Genomic DNA, 27444 nt, shown 5'->3' on the forward strand with positions numbered 1-27444 from the left:
GGAGAGTCGGATCTTTCCCAGGCTTCAACAGCACCACAATTAGTCCCATTATTGTCTTTATAGTAAAATGGTACTTACCATCTTGGTGTTCCCCGGGAAAGCTGTGCTGATGGCACGAGCCAGTTTCCAGATGTTTCTGTCTCCGGCCAGTTTATTCTTTGGGCCCAGCTGTTTGGACCCAGGTCAGCTATGCAGTGCATGAGCAGGTTCTGGAAGTTTCTATCTCCAGGAATATTTCTGGACAAGGTCAGCTGATTGGACATTTGAAAATTTGGACCGTCGCCCACCCTCCCTCCCTATTGTCTTGGGTTCCTTCCCGTCACGATGTCTGTTAGAGGGGTTTGTCACCCAGCTAATGCTGGACTTGGTTTTTTTTGGTCTAAATATTCATATTTTATTAGTTTTCATGTTTTAAAGTTTTGGTTATTCTCTTCTAATTATTAGCTTATGTTACCCTTAATAAACATCGTGGCCATTTTTTATCCAAAGAAACTGTTGTCGGTTTTTTATTTTAGTTGTCAAGTTAGTGGGGCCTGTGCTACCATGTAATTTGGTTCGAAACTGTACTTTTGGGCAAATGGTTCCAGTTATAGGTTCAATGTTTCTTGTAGAGATGTGCTTCAGGTTGCCATTAAACATAATGTACATAATGTACAAATCTTATAAAAGAATAACTTAAACTGGCTGTAATATCACAACCTGATTTCACCGGAGAAAGGTGTGGGAATGGGAAATCACTCTCTGCTCTTGCTAATATAGTGGGGTTTGACCAAGCTGCGGAACCTGCCTTTTGACATCCATATGCGCTAATAGGTCGTATGAAAAGGGGTTGTCCTGGTGCAGCCTCATGTCATTTGATGCCATTTAACTCATTTTCTAACAGATTCAGCTAACAGCTCAAGGCCTTCCCCACATGATCACATGAGTTAAATCCACAGATAGAATTTAAAAAAATATGCATGTGACAAATCTCATGTAAGGCTAGGCCTTTGTTTGAGCAGTTTATGCTCTATTCAATGTTGGTTACTTGACATGAAGCTGTGCTGTAAACCGTCCTCCCTAATCCCTGGTATAACTCCTTTCTATCATCCAATTATAATGATATAATGGTTACCTAAAAATGTACTACACGTAGCCGTTTGCATGCGTGTCGTCTTGAGTAGCTTTCTGTCAAACCCTATTTTTACATAAACTGAATATGTGATCATCGCTGGTTAAGCCATTCATTATCCTGTAGCCAAGTTACCAGGCAATGTTAAAAAAGCTTTGCAAATGCTTTACTAATGTTATTTTCATTTATAAGTGATTACCACGCTTTGCTTTTTACATTTTTTGTATACAATACCTATCAGTGTAAAAGGAGTGTTAATAGAGAGTTAGAAGACGAGACAACTGTAAAAACACTTCTTTATTTATGTCCGCAATGGGAGAACTGTTGTTTTGAACTTTTGTAAATTAGATTTATTTTAAACATAATTTTCTTCAAAGAGTTCAATTGGTAAATGGAAACTTTTCAGCTGGTAAAATATAACATTTAGACTGACTTTGACCTACTCTAAGGGTACATTCAGATGTACAATTTTTTGTTTGTTTTAATCGCCAGATGTGCAATTGTAGTGAATATAATTAAAAAAAAATCGCTCACATTCAATGCAGCTGAAAACCGTGTGGTTTTTACAGCAAACTAGAACATTTTTAAACTTTATTACTTCTTTTATCACTTTTTTAGCAATCTTTGAAGGGGGCAAATTGAAATATGGTATATCTATGCATATTTTCATACCATATTTTAAAGCTGCACCCCCTTTTAAGTTTTCCCTGTACTTGAATGGGGCCATGCTGCAGATCCTGACACAACAGCTGGCCGCTGTGCAGAGAAAAACAGTGAAGGTTAGAAGTGATCAAAGATTTATGCGGCCCGATTATTTTCAGGATTGATGGGGGGTCTAAGAGACATTAGAATCAGAAAGTGATGGCATATTCTAGCGATATGTCATCTCTTTATAAGATGGGAATACCCCTTTAACTTTTACTGTTTTTTTTTAGCTAAAATTATCATAGTAGAAAAAAAGAAAACATGCATTTTGGCACTCCATTAGATTGTTTGGTCTAAGAGCTCCAGTAAACCTAGTGGTAGTTCGCTGTTCATGTAGTTTCACCAATTGCAGAGTTTTTTTGTGCATTTTTGTCCGCACAGTTTTTTCACCTTCATGAACCACGCAGGCAAAGAGTGTACCAAAAAAAACGGTGCAAGTTAAGGTGAAAACTTGTGTAACACACTCCCACTTGGTGTATTGTGCTTTCACTCAACAGCTATCAGCTCCTCTAAGTAGCTGAATGATGATCTGAAAATAAAGATAACTGCTTGCCACAAAGCAGGAGAAGGCTAGAAAGATATCTAAATGCCTCCTGCTAGCAACTTCCACTGTTTGAAATGTCTTTAACAAATAGAAATAAAGGGAATCTGCTGATGTCAAGAAACATCTCTTAAAAAACTACTCGGTAACTATCAGGATCACTGCCAAAGACCTGCAGAAATGTTTTGCTGCTATAGGACTCCAGGAGTAATGGTGCACATGTCCACTATTCAGTATTGCTTACACAAACACGATGTGCATATAAGGGTATGTTCACACAGCCTATTTTCGGCCTTTTTTCGGGCAGTAAACGGCCGAAAAATCGGAAGCAGAACGCCTCCAAACATCTGCCCATTGATTTCAATGGGAAAAACTGCGTTCTGTTTCGATGGGCCATTTTTTTAAGCGTCCGTTTTGAAAAACGGCCACGAAAAAGAAGTGCAGGTCACTTCCCGTTTTTGGAGCCGTTTTTCATAGACTCTATTGAAAACAGCTCCAAAAACGGCAAGTGGCTTAAAAAACGTCTGAAAATCAGGAGCTGTTTTCCCTTCAAAACAGCTCCGTATTTTCAGACGTTTTTGAGTTTGTGCGTGAACATACCCTAAGGGTATGTTCACACGACAGCGCAAAATACGTCTGAAATTACGGAGCTGTTTTTAGGCGAGAACAGCTCCTGAATTTCAGACGTAATTGCTTGTACTCGCGTTTTTCACGGCGTCCATTACGGACGTAATTGGAGCTGTTTTTCAATGGAGTCAATGAAAAACGGCTCCAATTACGTCCCAAGAAGTGTCCTGCACTTCTTTTGACGAGCCGTCTTTTTTACGCGCCGTCTTTTGACAGCAACGCGTAAAATTACAGGTTGTCGGCACAGTGCATCGTAAAACCCATTGAAAGTAATGGGCAGATGTTTGTCGGCATAATGGAGCCGTTTTTTCAGACGTAATTCGGGGAGTAAAACGCCCAAATTACATCTGAAACTTGGTCGTGTGAACATACCCTAAGGCCGGATTTACATGAGGTACTTAACAGCTCCGTGTGTTAGCAGCATATGATGGCGGCTGCGTGATTTTCGCACATCATTATGACACTCTGTTTGTATGTTTGTAAACAGAAAAGCACGTGGTGCTTTTCTGTTTTCATTCATACTTTTCACTGCTCTTGCGCGAATCCCGCGCGTCACACGGAAGTGTTTTCGTGTGCTGCGCATGGTTTTCACTCACCCATTGACTTCAATGGGTGCGTGATGCGCGAGAAACACACAAATATAGGACATTTTGTGAGTTTTACGCAGCAGACACCCGCTGCGTAAAAATCGCTGACTGTCTGCACAGCCCCATAGGTGCGTGAAAACCACGCGCCTTGCACGGACCTATTATACGTTCGTCTAAATAAGCCCTAGAGTGATCAGAAGAGAACTTTTCCTGCAATCTGTTTACCAAAGTCAACTGCCCAAATATACTATTCAGTTCACACCTGAATTTGCACAGGTGAAAAAGTTGCAGCTAAATAGCACCATAATTACATCACATTTGCAACATTTGTCTTCTCATTCTAAAAATGAAAACAGATGAGAAAATTTGACGTGGTCAAGCTGTAAGATACTTTTAGACTCATTTCTCATTGCAGTGTTTTAAAAAAGGTGCAAATGCTGCTCCTAACAGGCATAAAAATAAATTCTAACAGTCAGTAGATTCCAAATACACCAGATTATTGAAGAGACGTACACCTTTTAATAAATTGGATGCAATATTACCAACTAATCGCTACTATTTCAATGGTGTAAAATACGCTATTATTTATAAGTGCGAGCCATAGTCTCAAGTATGCCACACAAAACATATAAGCCTGAGGTATTTTGGAATCAAGTGCTTTGGTGCAAGAAAACAAAGATGGAAACATTTCAATAAAAAACATGCTGTTTGTAGAGAAAGGGTGGGTGGATCCAGCGCTGAGATAATTAAAAGGAAACTTTTTCCAAGTTTTAATCTTTCTTCATTAAAATAGATTAGATAGCATGTTGGTAATGATGTCCTGCAATGCTGGGAATATTGAATAAGGGTGAATAGCCTACGCGTTTCGAACGCTGCCTGCGTTCTTATTCATGGCTTGAGATAACATATAAATATACAGCAGTGGTGCAATAAAATTAGCAAAAATACATCAGATTTAAAATGATGTTAGCTTCTTTTCACTTAGAAGATCAACACTACATGTAGTATGACAAACTGGGGTTCTGACCTCTGGGACCCCACCAATCTTGAGAATAAAGGGGCCGCAGTGCTGACTTAGTGCTGTGACCCCTTCACAGATTTTTCCTTTGCAGCAGCGCCCCAGCAACCCACTGTGCAGGTAACTGTAGTACAGCCCCGTTTACTTGACGCACCGCTGTGCAGGAAAAATGTAGTAGGGGATGCATTGCTTAATCAGCGCAGCGGCCACTTCATTCTCCCAGAGGTCAGACCCCCATCATAAAGTAATGGCATATCTTAACAATATGCCATCTCTTAATAAAATGTGATTAACCTTTTAAAATGTGCATAAATATGTCATATTTCAATTTGTTCGCTGCAGAGATTGCTTAAGAATTCATCAGAATGTGCAATTTGACAAGGGGAACCCAAACCACAGTCAATATATGAAGAAAAAAAACAAAAAACACAAGGTTTAAAAACACTGTAGGTTAATTATGGAGTATCTTTTATGTCAGAGGTCTTGGACCTTATTTAGCTTGAGAGCTACATTCAGAAATAACAGGTAGCTTTTAATCATATAAGGTATTGAAAATGGCTAACATGAGAACATTGGGATATGATAGCATTCAAACTCAGTCTGTCAGTAACTCAATGAAGGCATTTTGTTGTACAAAATTATGATAAATTCATTGACTGTATTATCATATAGGAGGCATTCTGTACATTCTGTTCATTGGATCTAGTGTAGTGATTTTCATTTCTTACCCCAGCTTTTCCCATTTCGTCCCAATACTTCTTTTTTTTCTGGATTCCAGATGAAGATTTTTAATTCTTGTATCCATTCTGTCCAGCTTTTCTTCTGTTCCATCTGTGGCTCTCTGTCAGAATGGGAGTTTCTTCCATCCTGACTGTCCTGAAGAAAGAGGTTCCTCCCTTTAGTAAAGAAATTACTGTCATGGGATGTGCACAGAATACAATGAGGTTGATATAGCCTTATTATAACTAATGCATATTCCATATATAATCCATTGGCCATTCCACTATAATACTTGTGGCGGCAGGCATATGTGACTATAGTGTTTAAAGAACCAATAATAGCATATACTTAGTAACCTTGGTTTTGAATAATCTTCTAAGTCACATGTACAAAGTTAGAGATCAATCGAAATAAAACGAACTACAAATGCCTAACCGCATCTTGATTTTCCCATACAGATTCTTTTCTTTCTTGGTAAGTCATAACCATATGTTTCTCGTCAGACAGCGATCAGGCTTACACATCTACCTTTCTGAACAATGCTACAGTGATAATTTCTAGAAGAAACCTTCGCTTTGCCATGTTGGGCACCAGAGCCTCCATCCTATATATGGTTTCCAAGAAGATACCTGGGTGGATGTCCCTGATGCTCATTAGGCTTCCTGTAGATTCAGCAATGGACAATCATGGCTACCTAGTCTGTTTACACCTCACTGGTCTTGTATTGTGCTCAGCATTGGATATTTTCACCATTCTCCCACTTTGCTGAACTGTCTATCGATCCTCGCTGACCACAAATGTTCATGGCTCATCTCTTGGACTTCTTTGGCCTCCTTCTTCATACTCATCGCCGGACCCCTGTAGTGACTTGGTTAGCTATTATAGCCTGTCATGCTAGGCGCAGGCTTTGAAACAACATGCTTCCTTAATGTCCAGCTGTAGCACACGTGCTACTCCACCTTCTGCAACATACTAGGACAGTTGTTAACAATTATCATATTTTAAATATCAGCTCCTCTACTGGTATTAATCTGGTGGTAGGTATTATCATTACGGATTTACTATTAAAGGGGTTTTCCAGACAGGTTTTCCTCAGGATAGGCCATCAATAGGGTTTCAACTCCCGGGACCCCCTGCGATCAGCTGTTTTGAAGGAGCCGCAGTGCTCGTACGAGCGCTGCTTCCCCTTCATTTCTTCTTGCTCACTGTGAATCTGCCACACGCATTTAGCGGCGATTCACAGGTATTGCAGCCTTTTCTCCCATTCATTTCAATGACATTAGGTTTGATGCTGTATGACATAAGGCCCAATTGTATAGGGCTGAAACGTCGACTATCTTTGTATGCACAAATTTGGCATGAATAAATACCATTTGATTCACGCAAGTTGCTGTCGTATATTTTATGAACTATCTGTACAGAAGTACTCACAAAATATTGGTTAGAATAGAATCAATAAAGTTTATTTTGGGGTTAGTAAAACAAAAAGACTTCCTAGCCACAATAGACCTAAGCAATATCGCTATTCAGACCAAACACAGGAAATGTTATCAGTCTGTCCGAAACTTTGAACCTTTAATTTTGCTTTCTCCCCTTTGGAATCTCTGGTGCTCTATTTATGTTCACGATAGTAACAGCAGCTGTTGATGCAGTACTGAGAGGAGTCCGGATGTGTGTTCATTTCCTAACTGTTTTTTTTGTCGCAGCATCGGCTCACTTAATACATGTTTACACTTCTCAGGTGATCCAGACACTGGAAATACTTGGATGTATCCTAAACAAGAAGAAATCCAGTCTACAGCCATAAAGAAGGAAAAAGTCCCTGGGGGTTCATCATTGACACATCATTCTCCATGCTTTATTTCCCCCTCAAAAATGATTGTAGTGCCTAAGCCTAGCTGTTCTCTATTTAATCAAAACACGATGGGTATCTTTACAGGAGATCATGATAACCCTGGGCCAAAAGTCATTGACTATAGACGCAATACAATAGGCAAGGCTACACTTGCGCAATTTACAACAAATATGTCAAGGTCCGTAGCAGATTCAGAGTCCAGTGGTTGAAACGTTCTGGCCGCTGATAATAGCAGGAGTAGTCCAGAAGCATTCCAGGTTCGTTACAGATATAAGCGGCAACAAGTTGTAGTGTGAGGCAGAGATTTGGTCAGGATACAATCCAAGTTCTGTACATAAATAAGCTGCAACATTGTTGAGCATCATGCAAAGATGTGGTCAGGAAACAATCCAAGTTCGGTACACAGATAGGCAGAAACATGTTGTAGCATGAAGCAGAGACATGGTCTGGAAACAATCCAAGTTCGGTACACAGATAAGCAGCAACATGTTGTAGTGTGAGGCAGAGACATGGTTGACACTAACCAATGACAAATCATTTGCACCAGTGACATAAAAGAAGATGATGATGGATGCCCCAGGTAGAGGCTGGGGTGCAGTTCTAGGCTCTCAGAGAAAAACAATGCTCCTGGGAAAATGACATTAGTATGACTACTGTGACCACATAAACCAGCAAGGGGGGACTAGGTCTCTGAGTTTGGTAAATCTGATGAAAAAAAAATCATGATGTGGGCAGAGTATTATGTCAACGAGATAATGGCAGTTGACATAAAAGGTTCCTTCAACACATTGGCAGACTGACTGAACAGTGGGAACTTGATGTTTGCAGAATAACTGCTAAATTACCCGGCCTTCCTTTGGATATCAAGGATATGGGGGTTGCCACCTGCCAGAACGCTCGGTTCTAGAGGTTCTGCTCTTTAGTCACAGAGGACAAACCAAAGGCATTAAATGCTTTTTCTATGAAATTGGAGTTCCAATTATCATATGTATTCCATTCAGTACTACTAATATAGAAGGTGTTGAGCAAAATAGACTCGGATTAAAGGAACAGTGTCATGGCAAATAATTTTTTTTATATGTTAAAGATGTTAGTGCTTTAATAAAAACGTTTTTATTCATTTGTGTGTTTGTGTTTTACTTTTTCTTATTTTTACACTTTTTCTTCCCTATGGGGGCTGCCATTTTTTGTTCCATTTCTGTGTGTGTCGATTAACGACACACACAGACATGGAGTACGGCAGCCACAGTCCCATAGGGACTGTGAACGGCTCCCGTCCCATTCACGTCCGTGTACGGCGTCTGTGTGGGAACTGCGCATGCGCCGCTCCCACACAGTCCTATTCGAAATTGGCGCCGTCCGGCGCCATTTTCCTGTGGACCGGAAGTCGCGGCCGGACTGTAATATTACTACTTCCGGTCGCGGCTTCCGGACTTGTGCACATGGAACAGCGGCAGCAAAGGGAGCGGACGGGCCGGAGGGAGCCGCGGCGGCAGGAGCAGGTAAGACATTTCAATGTATGTTAGTGTTTGTGTGTGTTTACTACTGTATGTAAACCTACTACACTGTGGGTTACCTCAAAAAATGGCGACACACAGTGTAGGAGGTTAAACCTTTCAAACCCCTCGTTTATCCCGGCACTAGCCAGGATAAAGGAGGGGGGGATGCTGAGAGCTCACTAGAGCGAGGGCTTTTAACCCAATGTTGCAATGCTGCAATTTTGGGAACTAGCTCCATCTAGTGACCAAAAATGGGTAGTATTATAAATTAGAATTAATTTATAATATTTCCTGACTATTTCCTGACTCGTGAAAAAAATAAAAAAAATTTGAACCATGTTTAATCACCCACACACTAAATGTTTAATTTTTAAAAAAAAAACATGTTTTTCTGGCAACACCATGCCTTTAAGTCATCCAAACAACTTCCTTCTAGTAAAGAAGTGTATGGCCCATGCTACTTCTGAGGATTTCCAAAGGACATTACTATGAATAACCCTTGGCTCCAGAAATGATATCCCAGAAACAGGTCTCTCAATGCAGTCTCTGTGGAGATGCTACAGGAATTTTTCAAACTGGGTCTTGAGAAAGTCTTAAGTTACATTAATTTAAGAGCTCACATTGATGCTATTTTAGTACATTATTTTCTAAATAATCTCTAATAAGAAGGTCCGTGAGAGCAACCCAGAAATAAAGACTCGAGAAATTAAGCTTTATGGCTAAGTAGGACCTAGTGCTGAAGACTGATTTGTCCTTGCCAACTTGACCACCGAGCAGCATGAGATACCTGCATACCACTGCAGTTGACAGTTGTAGTATCTCCTATGCTGTCTGCCGTGTGGTTCATGCTAGTGCTGCTTGTTGCTCATAGACTAGTGGAGGACAGTGAGAAATCTCCAGATTGGCTTTCAGGTAAGTAACACTTTTTGTTTTTTAAAGATCTAGATCTAGAGCTACATGTGACTGGATAAAAGGTTGAATTTCGTTTTTTTCCTCGGTGGTTCACTGTCTAAACTTTTGATAGTGAAAAGGATCATGCATATAACTTCACTCTGCTATACCTTAGACCTGGGGTACTCAACTGGTGGATGCCAGCTGTCCTAACCCCTGCACTCAATTTTATCCATGCCCTCAGGACGAAGACACAATTGACCTGCCTCACCTAGCACTGGCAGGTGCAACGGAACCATCAGTTCATTCGACGCTTTTCCTTTAATGAAGGTGGCGCAATGATATCATCGCACCGTCTGCGTCATTCCGTTGGAGCAGGCCTGGCCAGAAGAAAGCGAGCTGACATCGCTGGATGACAGCATGGGAATGGGGATAGGTGAGTTTGTGGCTTTTTCTACAGGGGGCACTGTGTAGCATGTCCTACAGGGGCATAGCCTTACTGTTGGTGTTTCAGACACCTGTTGTGACTACTAAGGGAAAAGGAGGTAGGACTCTTATGTGACTACACTATTATGACTACTAGTGGAAGGAGACACTGTTGTTAATATTAGGAGAGGATAGAGGGGATATTACATTGGCTGCTCTTGGGAAAACTGCTGTGGATAGTTAAAGTAAAAGCATTGGTTCACTGCTGAGGAAAAAGGCCATGTTCACAAATTCAGTTGCACATTTTTTTTAATTAAAGAAATAGTTTTACAAAATTTTCTAAGAATGTTTTCAAATGAAAATCACAAATGCGCTACACCATGTAAAATTTGAGTTTTCTTTCCTTTTTAGAAGAGGCCTAATGCCTTACGCATTCTTTTTTCGTTAATGCTCTTCACATGTAAATCTAGTAATGCTTATAAGGAACAGAAAAATGCCTGTCTACTATGTTGTTTTGATAATCTAATTTGTATATTCTCAAATCATTTTTTTTTTTAATGTTTTGTCTGTCTGTGTTTTGCAAGGTGAATAAAGACATTGTTTAAAATTAGGTGACTGTTAATCATAGCCGCAAAACCAAAAGATAGTGCATAGGGCTGTTTACTTTTAGTTCAGAGGATGTGGGCAAAAATCATTACACACTCATGTCCCCTTTTGAAGGCAGCACATTCTAGCACTAAAAATACATTGTTTTGCAAGCATCATAGAATTGATCTTAGCTAGAATAATGTTTTGAAAGCCACAGATATGCAAAAGAGCTGTGCACTGCAGGCTGCCAAGATTTTATGGATACCAGGGAAATGGGATAAACACTAATAAACTGAAACATGCTCCATGTATGTCACAGTAGGGTTTCCTTCAAATTCTGAGCTAATTGAGTGGCCACGTGTGGCATGGAAATCACGCTTACGAACTGGTGGAATAAAAGATGGTGAAGAAGCTATTATTGTCAAGGGGACTTCATGAGTTGTTTATGTTCTCCAAGCGTCATACCTTAAATGCCCTACCGTTGGTCTGAAAGAATGTACACTAAAGGGTTCTCGGTTCCATGTATGGTTTTTGTGCAAATAACCGCTAAACATTTTGTGCCTCCTTCGAGAAATAAAAAGATAAAGAAATTATTTTTTGTCTCACCTCAGAGTCAGTGACATTTTGTTGGGGTATCTGCTATAGCTACCCCATATCACACACTCACTAAGAGCCTGGAGCTATATTTCCAAAGGAAGCAGCGGAAGTCATTTTACAAGATTATGGAGTGTATCTTTGGGAATTTTTGCAAATTTATTTAGAAGAGCATTGGTGAAGTCCGACACTGATGTTGGACAAGAGACCCTGGCTTGCAATCTTCATTATAGCTCATCCCAAAGGTGTTCAATGGGGTTGAGGTCAAAGATCTGTGCAGGCCAGTCAAGTTCTTCCACATCAAACTCACCCTACCATGCCTTTATGGAACTTGCTTTGTGCACTGGGGCACAGTCATGCTGGAACAGAAAAGGGCCTTCCCCAAACTGTTTTTCGACAAAGTTGGTGTAACGTCCATGGCCGCGGGTCGTCGGGTTTACTCACCCCCCAACGCCCGCTGCCATGGATCAGTGAGCGCTGGTCCCTGTCTCTTTCCTAGGAGATTCCGTTCCGTCCTGCTGTGTCACGTATGGTGCACACGCTCGCGCGCGCACGGCCTTAAAGGGCCAGCATGCGCACAAAAGGATCGTCATCATCATCAGCTGCCATGAATTCCGGGTCTATAAGAAGGCCCCAGGCCTTCTGATCCTTGCCTGAGCATTGTTAGTCTATCTCAGTCTATCTCGCAAATGGTCCCTTAGTGTTTCCCCATTCCAGCTGTTACCCGTGCCCTGTTACCCGTTCCTGTATTCCATATTGTTCCAGTTCCTGTGCCTACCAGCGTTGGAGCCGTGTCTTCTGCCACGTCCAGTATCGTTTGCCACGTCCAGTGTCGTTTGCCACGTCCAGTGTCTTCTGCCACGTCCAGTGTCTTCTGCCATGTCCAGTGTCTTCTGCTTCATCGGATACTGCCCGCCACGTCTGGCGCCACCTGCCGCACCAGCCTCCATCCGTGCTGAAGCCACAGCCACCGTCCGGACTATTTCAGGTACCCAAGTGTTACCGTCTGCCATTGACTTTCGCATAGACTGTGACCTGGTCAGCTGCCTCCCCGCTACGGCGGAGCGGCCTAGTGGGTCCACATACCCTGTGTCCGTGACAGTACGCTCAGGCCATGGAACCCGCTGGCCAGCCCAATACCGCAGTCCAGAGGATACAGACAGAGATGCATGACCTACGCACACGTCAGGATCAACTCCTTGAGGCAGTGAATTCTATCCTGGTCCGCCTGGATCTACTCGCTGTTCCACCTCCGGTTCTTCCTCCTGAAGCTGTTGCTGTGCCACTGCCCGTTGCTCCTCCTGTTTGTCCTGGATCCACAGTTCCTCTGCTTCTTCCTCCTCGCTACGACGGTAACCCCAGAGCATGTAGAGAGCGGCGAGACATCACAACCTTCCTCCGCCTATCTTGATTCTGGAGCGGCTGCTAATTTCATCCAGCAGGATCTAGTGGATCGTTTTCGTCTACCCACAGTCCGTCTGGAGAGACCCCTGGCTGTTGCCTCTGTGAATGGTCTACCATTGCCTGATCCGATCATGCTCATCACAGAGCCGTTGACACTACAGGTTGGAGCTCTTCACTCAGAACAGATCACCTTCCTGGTACTACCCAAGGCTATCAATCCTATCCTGCTGGGTCTGCCATGGCTCCGTCTACACGCCCCGACACTTGACTGGAATTCTGGAGTGGTTCTTCAATGGGGTTCCAGATGCCATAGCCATTGCCTGTCACAAGTCCGTCCTGTTGTGCCCCCTCTGCCTCAGTCACTTTCCGGTCTACCATCTCAGTATGCCAGTTTTGCGGATGTCTTTTGCAAACAAGAGGCTGAGACGTTGCCTCCACATCGGAATTATGACTGTCCCATTGAATTGGTTCCCAATGCTTCTCTTCCCCGTGGACGAGTATATCCTCTCTCCTTGCCAGAGACTTTATCGATGTCAGCCTATATCAAGGAGAACTTGGAGAGCGGTTTTATTCGAAAATCTTCCTCCCCGGCCGGGTCAGGCTTCTTCTTCGTTAAAAAGAGAGATGGATCTCTTCGACCCTGCATTGACTACCGTGGTCTCAATCAGATCACGGTCAAGAACAAATACCCGTTGCAACTTATTTCCGAGCTCTTCGATCGCATACGAGGAGCCAAAAATTTTTCTAAGCTAGATCTGCGAGGGGCTTATAATCTAATCCGGATTTGCCGGGGTGACGAATGGAAGACGGCATTTAACACCCGCGCTGGGCACTACGAATACCTAGTGATGCCCTTCGGACTGTGTAACGCTCCCGCAGTATTTCAGGAGTTCGTTAATGATATCTTCCGAGATCTCCTCTATATGTGTGTTGTAGTTTATCTCGATGATATTTAAATTTTCTCCCCAGATCTGATGACCCATCGGAGGCATGTTCGTCAAGTTCTTCTGCGACGTCGGGTTTACTCACCCCCCGACGCCCGCAGCCATGGATCCGTGAGCGCTGGTCCCTGTCTCTTTCCTAGGAGATTCCGTTCCGTCCTGCTGTGTCACGTATGGTGCACACGCTCGCGCGCGCACGACCTTGAAGGGCCAGCACGTGCACAAAAGGATCGTCATCATCATCAACTGCCCTGATTTCCTGGTCTATAAGAAGGCCCCAGGCCTTCTGATCCTTGCCTGAGCATTGTTAGTCTATCGCAGTCTGTCTCGCAAATGGTCCCTTAGTGTTTCCCCGTTCCAGCTGTTACCCGTGCCCTGTTACCCGTTCCTGTATTCCGTATTGTTCCAGTTCCTGTGCCTACCAGCATTGGAGTCGTGTCTTCTGCCACGTCCAGTATAATTTGCCACGTCCAGTGTCTTCCGCCATGTCCAGTGTCGTTTGCCACGTCCAGTGTCGTTTGCCACGTCCAGTGTCTTCTGCCACATCCAGTGTCTTCTGCCACGTCCAGTGTCTTCTGCCATGTCCAGTGTCTTCTGCTTCTTCGGATACTGCCACGTCTGGCGCCACCTGCCGCACCAGCCTCCATCCGTGCTGAAGCCACAGCCACCGTCCGGACTATTTCAGGTACCCAAGCATTACTGTCTGCCATTAACTTTCACATAGACTGTGACCTGGTCAGCTGCCTCCCTGCTACGGCGGAGCAGCCTAGTGGGTCCACATACCCTGTGTCCGTGACAGTTGGTAGCATACAAGTGTTTCAAATAGAAAAAATATTTTACTGAAAGTTTCGCTCACCTCATAACCACACCATGGTTGCGTTTTCCAATGCGTTTTTTTATGTATGAAATGTTTGACTGATGCAAAGTGATTAATCCAAATGCTGTAGGTGCTTGTAGATACTCCTAGACTGATCCTGTATCGACTGCAGGCAATTGAAGAAAAAATGGTGTGTAGAAAAGGTAGATCCAGCACTCGAATATTTAAAATTCCAATTTTATTTAGGTCATATTAAAACAAGGGATAAAACAAAAATCCCGGGACCATGCTTACGCGTTTCAGACCACTAGGGTCCTTAATCATAGCTTACTTTACAAAGATAAAATTCACATATAAATAGTCAAAGACATTCAATCAGGTGACTGTTTAGGGCTGGATCTGAGAGTTTAACTCTATGTTTTTTTGTATAATAATCTTGCGAATGATAACATTATAGGGCAATTACGACACAAATTTTGTAACATACAACATAGAGTTAAACTCTCAGATCCAGCCCTAAACAGTCACCTGATTGAATGTCTTTGACTATTTATATGTGAATTTTATCTTTGTAAAGTAAGCTATGATTAAGGACCCTAGTGGTCTGAAACCGTAAGCGTGGTCCCGGGATTTTTGTTTTATCCCTTGTTTTAATATGACCTAAATAAAATTGGAATTTTAAATATTCGAGTGCTGGATCTACCTTTTCTACACACCATTTTTTCTTCAAGTGTTTCAAATGTCTTAGCATGCTAAAGTATTAAGATTTCCCTTCACTGGAACTAAGGGGCCTTGCCCAACTCCTGAAAAACAACCCCATAGAATTATCCCTCCTCCTCCAAACTTCACAGATGGAACAATGCAGTCAGGCATGTAACGTTCTCTTGGCATTCGCCAAACCAGACTTGTCCATCAAACTGCTCCAGAGTCCACTGCATTGTGCCAACTGTGAACCAAGAAGGTCACTTTTATCAAGATACGTCCTTAACAACAAATTATTTCAATAAATTCTACTCCTCCCTTTACAACCTAATTAAATTAGACTACACAGATACTACAAACCACAAAGGGACACAGGAATTCCTTGATAACATTAAACTACCTCAGATATCCTAACAAAAATCAGAAGAGCTCTGTTTACCTATCAAAGAAAATATAATTCTTGAGGAATTGAAAAGATCCCCATAGAACAAATAATCCCACCCAGATAGTTTACCCCCTATTACTAACAGTTGTTTTTAAAACAATTATACTTTCTCATATGATTAAACTCTTCAATAACGCTCTCACGGGTATCCTCTGTACCCCAAACATTTATGTCCCATATCTCAATCATTCAGAAAGAAGGTAAAGACCCAACAAAATGCGGAAGCTACAGACTAATTGTCACGATCTGTGCGTATGTGGATCCACTAGGCCGCACCGCCGTAGCGGAGTAGCAGCTGGCCAAATCACAGTCTGTAATGTCTATGCAAAGTTCTTAGTACAAGAGTAGCTGTAAGAGTCTAGACAGTAGCAAAGGCTTTGGCACAGATGGAACTTAATGTGGCAGATCACGGCAGACGTGGTGGATGATATCAGACGTGTTATATACAGCAGGCGTGGCAGATGACACTAGACATGGTGTATTACAGCAGGAGTGGCAGATGACACCATACGTGGTGTATTGCAGCACGTGTGGCAGGTAACACAACTCCAACACTGTATAAGACACAGGAACAAACACAGCACAGGATACAGGATACAGGAAGCAGGATATGGGAACACTGGAACAGGATAACACTAAGGGACGATTTGCTAAGACTAACATGGGAATACACAGCAACGCTCAGGCAAGGAGCAAAAGGACCCTTTTTATAGTCCAGGGTGATCTAGGGGTTAATTAATGATTATTTGCATGTGCACGGACACTACAGGGAAGAGCGGTCACATGTGCTAGCATCTTCGCGGAGGGAAAAGTTAGCAGGAGGAGAGGGGTCAGCAGGTACGGAGAGGCGGCGGTCCTCGACCACGGCCGCTACAGCAATTTACCTCCTCAACTCAGATCTAAAACTATTTGCAAAGATACTTTCCCTCCAACGCTAAATAGTCCTTCCTAGGCTTATTCACTAATATAAAGTAGTATTCATCCCCAGGAGAGAAAGGAAGGACAACACATACAAAATATTAAACCTCCTTCACCTTACCAAAACTAAAGACTACCCGTTGATTTTATTGGGTATCGATATGTGGAACAAGAATTTGATAGAGTGAGCTTGGACTTCATAAAGAAAGCCCTCCTAAAATACAATCTCCCATCCAAACTAATTAATGCTATCTTTACAATGTACACTATTTGGCCAAAAGTATTGGGACACACCTCTTAATCACTGAATTCAGGTGTTTCATTCAGCTCCATTGTCAGGTGTATAAAATCAAGCACCTAGCCATGCAGTCTGCCTTTACAAACATTTGTGAAAGAATGGGTCGTTCTGAAGAGCTCACTGAATTTGACTTAATGTTTGGTCACCAAAAGGAATGGGAAAGACATTTTTGAGTATTTTTTAATGTTTAAATGTCCAGCCAGATTAGAATCATGGACCAATTTTAGAACATCAAGTCGTGCTCTTTCTGGTACATACAAACAATGAAGTCGCAGCCAGAATCCACCTTAGAAGAGGAGATTGACATTCCTTGGAGGATGACTGAGCAATGAGTAATTTTCATATTCATCCCTAAGTAGAGTCAGAAATATTATGAATAAGTTGCCCCTACAAAGTTCTTTTCAGATAAAATTGTCCTGTTGGACTTCCGGGGGCGGGGCTTCGTGAATAGCCGCTTTTAGTTGGAGCTCCCTTGCGGCCTAAGGCAATCCAGGGCACATCGTGGCGACCAGAACCGCCGGACACTCACCAGTGCTTCTCCTGGAATCGTGGGGATGGGCCATCTCGGAGGAGCTCTTCATTTTCATCTCCCTGGAGTCCTGGGCGGTGTAAAGCGGGATCGCAGCAAACGGCCACAGCAGCCGCCGCCGCCATTTTAGGAGATCTCCGACGGAGGATAATGAGGCCGGAGCTTGCACCTTTGCAGTACATCCTGCTCTCCAGGTGAGAGGGAACTCTTGCCCTGTATCCCAGGCCTCATAACCTGCTGGTGGAAGCCAAGCCCCCTGTTTCCTGCTGCCGCCGTCATCTTGGCGATCCCTGTCGGCTACTATTATAGCCTGGGCCTATATATTGGAGGTGCACATCGGCCTCCAGGTGACACTCCCTCCCCCGTATTGCAAGCCCACGGGCCTAGAGTCACGCCGCCACCGCCATCTTGAAGTGCCGACAGGGCATAGTGTACAGGTCTGCACTGCCTGGAGCCTTCCTATACCTCGTATCAGAGGATATCTATTGGATCTGATTGTAAAGGGGGATCCTGACACACAGGCAAACCCCCACTTGGGGCCCCTGATGTTTTGGGCCACATCAGTGGTAGTGGAGGCCCGCTGTTTTATCCATATGCTAATCTACATTGCAGGACTTTACGCTGTTACTGGAATATATTTCATTTTCTTACACAACTTATTGGTGGCTCTGTACGGCTCTCCCATGTTCACCGTGATCTCACATGCTTAGTACTGAAGAGCCATGTTCCTAATGCCTCACTGATTATGTGATACATCGCTGGAGAGTTCTCCGTCATAACCCTCTGTTGCGCCCACAGCGCCCTCTGGTGCTTGCCCTTCTCCTCACTGTTTGAGGATTGTGTCATGGACTAATATTTAACAAAATGTACAGAAGGGAGATCCACCCGCTCTTAGATTTCTCAGTTGTCTGACTCCTCCCGTCTTCTGGAAATGCAGAAGTCCAAGAGCAGCACTAAAGGGGACAAACAGGCTCCTAAATCCTCGTCTGCCAAAGCCTCATCCTTACGACCACAGTTCTCACCAGAAGTGTCGCTGGGAGGGGACATTACGCCACCAAGGTTGTCTCCAAAATATAGTTGAGATGGACACCCACCAAGCCACACTGGTAGCTCAAGAGGTCTCTAAGATGTTGTTGCCACTTTTTGACAAAAGACTGGAGGTATTGCACACTTCTATTAATGCAGCTCTGGTGCAACTTACATCGCATTCTCAAAAGATAGCGGACTTGGAAACGAGGGTTGTAACAACAGATACCTCAGTGTCCGCAATGGAGGAAGATGTACGGCGACTACAGGCCTCAACTCAAGTTGGACGACCTGGAGAACTGGGATAGACGTAACCACTTGCGTTTTGTGGGCATCCCGGAAAAGGTGACTGGTGAACAAATGCTGGACTATCTTTGTAAGGACCTCCCTACTGCTCTGAACATCGAGCTTGACGTGACTCACTCATGATAGAAAGGGCACACAGACTGGGCCCTCCCAAAGCTGGGCGAAATGCGGGGGATGGCAGACCTCGTCCGGTGATCGCCATATATTTCCACTGGGCAATGAAGGAAAAAGTCCTACGGGCCTACCGACAACAGAGGGAACTACTCATCCACGACTCTAAGATCCTAATCTTCCAGGACTACTCGGCAGTGGTCACTCAGAAACACAAAGCTTTTGCCCCCATCTGCCGTCTACTGTATTACAGGAACACTCGGTTCCAACTCCTGTTCCCAGCCAAATTGAAGGTGCAAGACGGTGACCATACACTCTTCTTTGAAGATCCGGTACAGGCCAGAAGAAGACTTTGCCTGGAAGTAAATGGTGCAGAGTGACTCGCGTCTTTGTAGGGGACAGCTTGCGCACTTGGCATATGGACATGCGCTTCCTTTCTTTCTGGTTAAAAAATTGTTACTTGTAGCCGTTCTACCTCTTTGATGGCAAATATGTTGTTACCCAAACAATGGTTCGCCATCGTCATTGTTTATATGTTTATTTTGTATTCACCATTCTCGCTTGTGCTAAACTCTTTTTCTCTAGCAGATGACTTGGGGGCATGGTTCTCGCCGCTACACACACCACTGGGATTAGGTTGGGCACGCGGCTTGCTGGGAACGCGGGGTACAGCCGGATGTTTCGTAATCTGACCTGGATCCAACTTCGTGACACGGGATGAGTACCCAACCTACACACACTTCTGACACATATCACACTTCTCCCATATCCGATTCCTCTCCTGGAATGTGGATGGTTTAAACACGCCCTTGAAGAGGAAGGAGGTGCTTAATCACCTTAAACGTCTCTCACCTGATATTCTCTTTTTTCAGGAGACTCATTGGAGATCGGGCACACAGAGCAGACTGATGGCCCCCTGGTTATCTGATTGCTACTCAGCATCGCATTCTTCCTCGTCCAGGGGGGTGGCGATCCTTTTTAAAAAGGGCTTGCGCTACACACTGGAAAGTTCTATCAGTGACACACAGGGTAGATACCTAATTTTACACGTAAAGATAGCTGATGCCCCTTATTTGTTGGTTAATATCTATGCTCCAAATCATGACCAGCAGGCATTTTATCCAGAAATTCTTCAACTAATATTGGGTCTTCCTAGACATAGTCTAATTATCTGGGGCGATTTCAACCAGGTACAATGTCCCGCCGTGGATAGGTCCCCTCCTACCCCTCAGTCTCAAGCTGCCGCTTTCTCTCTTGCTCTTTTCATGGATTCGCTCTCTGTATGCGATCCCTGGAGGATACTGGATGAGGGAGCGAGAGAATACACATGTCACTCGGTTGCTCATAATTCATTCTCACGCATAGATTATTTTCTAATATCCACGTCCTTGTTCGACTCCCACTCTTCTTCCCGGATTCACCCCATTACCATATCGGACTATGCCCTGATTACTATGACACTCTCAATTTCGCACTCCTCACCAAAAACTAGAATATGGCGATTTCCCGCTTACTTGGCAGAATCTGAGGAATTCAAACAATATCTCTGCATGTACTTGGGCAACTATCTGGACGATAACTCCCCCCATGTGGACAATATACCACTTCTGTGGGAGACGTCCAAGGCAGTGATGAGAGCGCATATTATAGGATATCTGTCTCGTAAGCGGAAACTACAGAAGGCCCGTTTTGATGCCTTGTACAAGGACCTCCTGGCGGCCCAAAGAACCTATATAGATGATTCCACCCCACTCAACCAACAGATTTACCAAACTGCAAAACATTTGTTAGATGCTTTTATCCATACTGAATCACATTGGCAGGTTAGATCTACGGATGACAGGTTTTACAGATGGGGGAATAAAACTGGTAAGCTACTCGCGACACTCGCAAAACAAAAGCATCCCTACAAGCCTATTTTGTCCCTACGTAATCCCCTTACAGAAATTGTCTCTACTGATTCAACAGAAATAGCAAACATTTTTACTGACTATTATGAAGATCTTTATAGGGCGGCCCAGCCTCTCCCCCAGACATTAACCCCTTTCTGGACACAGTTGAATTGCCCTCCCTCTCTGTAGAGCAACAAGCTTTATTGAATGCAGAGATACAGGAGGATGAGGTGAGGCAAGCAATTTCGGCAGCTTATAATGGGAAGACTCCGGGTCCAGACGGATTTTTATCAGAATACTATAAAATTTTGGCGCCGCAGCTGATCCCAATTTTGACTACTAAATATAATGACGCGTTTTTGCACTCCATGCCCATTGACCGTTTCACAGAATCGCGCACAGTGCTTCTACCTAAACCTCATAAAGATCTTTCCCTGACTGAATCATACCATCCTATCTCGTTACTTAACCACGATTACAAGCTGCTGGCCAGAATACTGGCGGATAACTTGCAATGCTTCCTTCCTGATCTTTTGTTTAATGCTCAAACGGGTTTTACACGAGTTAGGACTTGTATAAAAAAATATTAGATCTGCAATAGCCGCTACGGTCACGGCACAGGATCCCGCGCAGCCGGTGATTATGTTAATGAGTCTCGACGCTGAGAAAGCGTTTGATATGGTGGCATGGCCATTTTTGGACGAGATGCTGGTCTGTACGGGGGTGGGTTCTATTTTTACCGACTTTATCAAGTCCCTTCGTGTGGGGGCTGCGACCTGTGTGGCGGACAATGGGCATAATTCTACCCCTATAGATATTTTTAGAGGCACCAAGCAGGGATGCCCCCTGTCCCTCCTTCTGTATAATCTATCTATAGATCCCTTTCTGCGTCACCTTTTCAAAATCTCAACTTTTCAGGGCCTCACTATACGGGACCTAGAACTAAAAGTAGCCGCTTTTGTGGATGATATCCTGTTGGTGGTTACAGACCCCAAGCGGACACTAAATCCCCTTCTTGAAGAACTGGACCGGGTGGGCCGATTATCGAGATACTATCTTAATAGGGACAAGACAGAGACATTATTGTTGAGAGGGCCTTCTAGACCCCTTTGGGCGGCCGCCTTTCCATTTAGATGGAACACTCATGCGATCCAAATCTCAGCACCCTAGACACCCTCAGTTTCAGCACCCTAGACAGTGACTTCCGATCACAATATCGATCAACCTGTAAAAAAAAAAAAAAGACGTTCATACTTACCCAGAACTCCCTGCTTCTTCCTCCAGTCTGGCCTCCTGGGATGACGTTTCAGCCCATGTGACCGCTGCAGCCAATCACAGGCCAATCACAGGCTGCAGCGGTCACATGGACTGCTGCGTCATCCAGGGAGGTCGGACTGGATGTCAAGAGAGGGACGCGTCACCAAGACAACGGCTGGGTAAGTATGAATTTCTTTTACTTTTTCTGCGGAAAGGGCTGTCCCTTCTCTCTATCCTGCACTGATAGAGAGAAGGGCTGCCGATTACTGCAGTGTAATTTTGCAGCGAAAACGTGCCCGTAAATATGGGTGGAATACGGGTGACACCGGACCCGTATTTACGGGCACGGGTCCGTAAATACTGGTGCAATATGGGTGGAATACGTGTGACCAAGGATCCGTATTTACGCCAGTATTTACGGGAGGACAAAAATACGTTCGTGTGCATGGGGCCTAAATTGTTTGGAAAAAATGTTCAATAAAAAGAAGTTGTAAAAAAAAATAAAAAATGTCCTGTTACACTTGTCTTTCTTGATGGACTCAGAGAACATCCTGGACAAGGGGTCACTTTTGCCATTTATTGATCCAGGAGGATAATATTTTAGTATCATGGATGAATTCCAGATTTTTATGATCAGTAAATACAGTTTAAGAATTAGCGGTTCCACCCAAAAGATTACACATAATAATATTTTTAATGCTAGCAGTTCCTTAGTTCCGGAATCATAGTTTTTTCGAGAAGAATAACCACATTAGTGCAACATCTTGTTTCCTGATCGTTGAGACAAGACTGCCCATACTGCAGAATCAGATGCATCAACCTCAACTGTGAAATGATTTTGGATTTGGATGAATTAATATAGGCACTGATGTAAAGAGAGTCTTTAATTTAATGAAAGCATCCTGAGCCTCAGATGTTCAAGTAAAGCGAACATTCTTTTTTGTGAGTTCAGTGATTGGTTGTATGATCTTGGAAAAGTCTTGAATTATCTTTCTGTAGAAGTTAGCTAAACGAATAAATCTCTCAACTTCTTTTTCGTTTTTTTGGGGTTGGCCAATCCATAACAGCCTTGATTTTACTATGATCCATGTTTAGTCCTTCTGGTGATATAATATACCCAAAAATGTAAATTGTAGTCTGTTCAAATTTCTCAAGTTTAACTGCTTGATGACCACCTGCTGTATACAAACTGCAGGTGGTCCACATCCTTAGTGCTCATTCAGATGAGCGTATAAGTCGTCCGTGTGAAGACCGTTAAATCATCGCCCGTCACACAGACACATATATTTCAATGGAGCCATTCACACGACCATTGTTTCAACGGAGCGTGTGAAGGGTCTGTGAAAAAATATGATATGTACTATTTTCTTGCATTTTTTTCGCATCCCTCCATAGACGCTAGTGTATGTGGGATCCATAAAAACGCTTCCGGCAGGGTGCACCTCGGATGCTAGAAACTTCTGTTTTTCACATCCGAGGTTGCCCATGCTCGTCTGAAGCCTTAAAGGGGCTATCCCACCACAACAACTTATCACCTATTCACATGATAGGTGATAAGTGTTTGATTGTTGGGCTCCCACTGATCAAGAGAACGTCCTGAGTCCTCTAAATGAAGGGAGCGATGGTCGCGTATGTGCACTCCCACTCCATTCATTTTCTATGGGACAGCCGCAGATAGCCAAGCTTATCTGCATTCTTTTTTATTACAGACATCTTGAAATTCTTCATATTGTCACGGTAATAAGTCTTTAACAGAAAGTTCAGAAATGTATGTGCTCTCAGGTAGTGAAGTAAGGTTTAGGCAGACAATTTGACTGACAATATTCAGAGGGAAAATGTGTTTCCCAATTGATGGATGGATCTAAGGCCCCGAATACATCTGTTGGAACAGTCCCATAAGGCCTCCCTGGACCAGGTTGTGGGGGCGGAGTTGGGGCAGCTGAGGGTTCAGGTTTGTTCGCTTTGCCTTTGCCTTTCCAAGGCTAGGGCTTCCTTAGCTAAATGCAGATGGTATTTTTATGAATTCAGTAACAAACCGGGTAGGATCCTTGCGCGGGCACTTAGGAAAACCTGTTCTCGTACTTATGTTCCTCATATTCAAGCTTTCCACAATCAGCGTTTGCAACCTCCCATGACATCTCAGAGGCCTTCCGTGCCCACTACCACTCTCTCTATAATCTCCCTTGGGCCTCTTCATCCTCGGATAGGGGGAGCCATTTGGAGAGGATTGAGTCATATCTTCAGACCTCAGGGGTTCTAATGTATCCCCCCAGGAGGCTATTGCTGCTCTGGAGGCTCCTATTTCCCCAGAGGAGTTGTCGTGGGCATTGAAGGACTCACTAGTGGGGAAGGCGCCGGGCCCTGATGGCCTCCCTTTGCAATATTATAAGGCCTGTTCGGACCTGCTTTCTCCCCATTTCCTGCACGCCTTCAACTCACTTACTGAGGGGAGTTCCATTCCCCAAGATACGCTGCGGGCTTACATTACTGTGATTCCCAAAGAGGGGAAGGACCCTTCCATGTGCCTAAATTACCGCCCTATATCTTTCTTAAACGTAGATCTAAAGTTGTTTGTGAAAATTCTGGCTTAAAGGGTGACTCCGCTTCTACAAAATGTTATACATAATGACCAGGTAGGTTTTATGTCTCTTAGAGAAGCTCGGGATAATAACACAAGGGCAATTAATTTAATATATCAAGCTGCTGCCTTGGCTCTGCCCACGTTCTTTCTGTCCACGGACGCGGATAAGACCTTTGACAGGGTCAACTGGGACTTTATGCTGGCCACCTTACGGCATATTGGACTAAGCACTCATATGATGCAATGGATTTCGAGTCTCTACTCCTCCCCCTCGGCCCAGGTTAAGGTTAATGGCCACTTCTCCTCCTCACTTGCTATTTCAAATGGTACTAGACAAGGTTGTCCCTTGTCCCCCTTAATTTTCATTTTATGCTTAGAGCCCTTCTTGTGCCATATTAGCTCCAATCCAGACATAGCGGGCGTTTCTTTGGGAGAGAGGTCCCATAAGGTTGCAGCATATGCGGATGACCTGCTCTTTTTTCTTACTGCACCCAGGATTTCCTTGCCCAATCTGATGGCAGAGATGAGTGGATACTGGATATTGTCCAATTTCAAGATTAACTACCAGAAGTTGGAGGCACTCAATGTCTCGTTGTCACAGTCTCTGGTGGAGGATCTGTCTGAGTCCTTCTCCTTCAAATGGGCTAGAGATTTGCTCAAATATTTGGGGGTCTGGCTTACAAGTGATCTGTCTCACCTTTATGCGGTGAACTACCCTCTGCTTCTTCAACCTGTGAAGAGCGATTTGGATTCCTGGACGACGGGCACCTTTACCTGGTTTGGTCGGTGTGCAATATTTAAAATTAATATTTTACTGCAGATTTTGTACCTCTTACAAGCTCTGCCCGTTCACATCCCCCGCCCTTTCTTTCAATCCCTGCAGTCCTTACTCCATAGATTCATATGGGTGGGGAAACCAGCTTGTATTGCCCGCTCCATGCTTTTTCGTGCGAAGTGTGAGGGCGGTGTTGGCCTCCCGGATTTTGTCTCCTACCATCAGGCCTCAAATTTATCACGAATTTTGGACTGGTTTAGACATACCGAGGTTAAACACTGGGTGTCTATGGAACAGTCCTTCCTTGCTGTCCCACTGCAGGCGCTGCCTTGGTTGGGCAAACACATTCCCCTATTGGCGCGGACATACCCGACTATTGGGCCCACCTTGGTAGTTGCGTCCCGACTCTTTCCCCGGAAGGAGATCTCCCCGTCTCCCTCCCCCTTGTTTCCTATTCTGGGCAATCCTGCGTTCCCCCCTGGACAAGAACGGGGTCCCATCCAGCACTGGTTGAGGGCAGGTAGGGGATATGCTGCTCATTTCATACAGAGTGGGAATTGGATGTCTAGCCCACAGTTAGCGTCTCTGACAGACCCTCACTCCTTTACCTTCTGGCAGGTTACACAGTTAAGACATTTCCTCACGTTCTTACCTAAACTGTCGGCATACTCTCGGGATATTTCCCCTTTTAAGCTTCTTTGCACCGGCACGGGCACAGTGTGTCATTCGCAGTCCCGACTTTATGCTCTTCTGATCTCTCCATCCAATCTTTCCACACCTTCTTATTTGCTTAGTTGGGAGAGGGACTTGGGTCTAACATTTACTGTGGAACATAAGGATCGTTTGTTTACAATCACTCATAAATCCTCCATGGCTAGTAGATTTCAGGAGGCGGGATTTAAGATTTTGTCGCGCTGGTATAGAGTGCTTTTGCAGATTGCACGCATTAATCCCTGCGGTCTCACCGTTGTGTTGGAGATTATGTGGGTACAATTTTACACATCTTTTGGGACTGCCCGCAGTTGACAGACTTCTGGTCGGAGGTGTGGCGCATCTCCTTCAAATTTACGGATTTCCCCCTTCCGTGTCCTTTCGGCCTTCTTCTTGCTCCATCTGTGGGATGTTCCATTATATACGTACAGATGCTCAGTGGTTCGTCATCTGGTGAATGCAGCCAGAGCATGCGTTCCCGCCCTGTGGAGACAATCTTGTCCTCCGTCGGTTGGTATGTGGTTCGGCAAGATCCAGCAGATTGAGAATGGAGGATCTCATGGCATCCATGAGAGGGACCCATGCTAAATTCCTCAAAACTTGGCATCATTGGATTATATTTCAATCTTCCGTGGAGTTTAGGACCATTATTGCCTCTTGAGTTTAATTCTTTGGTCTGGTATGTTATGTCAGTTCTCTATCCTTCCTCTTTTCCCTCAGCTTCCCTTTTCTTTTGCTTCTCTCCCTCTTTATGTCCTGTTTTCTTACAGGTCGCTATGAATGGCTGCTGGTTCAGGATGCATAGGATGGTTTTTCTGGTAACTTTTTCAGTTGCTCGATGCTGTTTTTTCGCATTTACTGTACCTGGATATACTGGCCTGTGAGCCGATGTCTGTGCTACTCATGTCTGCACTATATTATCTTTTATGTGTTTTTAAAAATGGAAAATAAAAGAATTTATAAATCAAAAATATAAGGCATCTCCAAAATACCTGGAGACTTTAGAGAGTCAATCAGTTTGAAATAAATAATTTCTTGTTGATCAGGCATGATGACAGCTTCATCAGAAATGCGATATTATTATCATGAGCAAAAGCTATGTCCAAGAAATTTCCACCAGTCCCAAGTCAAGTTAAGCATAGCAGAACAAGGAATCTCACGTGTTTTTGTGCAGAGGTGTATGGTCGCTATAAAATAGAGACTGCTGCCAACAACTTGTCTACATCCTGTGCCCGAGGAGAAACTGAATGTGTTTTTGATTTATTTATTTGTTTTACACCAGTGACAGCTATTGTCTTATAAGTCCTATTTAGGCAATAAGCAGCATAGTGCCCTGAACCCCCACTATAAAGGCAAAGATTTTCTGTATGCTGTCCCTCTGTTGATGCTGTTTTCAGTTTTGAGTGACTGAAGGAGAAGGCAGGATTGTTTCCAAATGGCCATAGTCTTTTCCTTCTTTCAGTAAGTCTCTGCTCAATTCAAATGCACAACTGAATTAAATCCTCCAACTCACCTGGGTTTACCACTCTGGAAAGTTTATCCTTTACTTGCTGTGAAAGACCTCGCCAA

General features: G+C 43.9%; 1 protein-coding gene across 1 annotated transcript in view; it reads right to left on the bottom strand.

The window, feature by feature from the left end:
* The window catches only part of ATP1B4 (ATPase Na+/K+ transporting family member beta 4), a 41523-nt gene extending 24182 nt beyond the window's left edge, over nt 1-17341 (bottom strand). Inside the window, exons 1-2 of the mRNA XM_075836636.1 lie at nt 17217-17341; nt 5318-5502 (exon numbers count right to left, since the gene is read on the bottom strand). Coding sequence (XP_075692751.1) covers nt 5318-5502; nt 17217-17341 — 310 coding nt within the window. The remainder of the gene's footprint in view (nt 1-5317; nt 5503-17216) is intronic.
* Nucleotides 17342-27444: the final 10103 nt, after the last annotated feature.

The sequence above is a fragment of the Rhinoderma darwinii genome, chromosome 8, assembly GCF_050947455.1.
Source record: "Rhinoderma darwinii isolate aRhiDar2 chromosome 8, aRhiDar2.hap1, whole genome shotgun sequence".
NCBI lineage: Eukaryota > Metazoa > Chordata > Amphibia > Anura > Rhinodermatidae > Rhinoderma > Rhinoderma darwinii.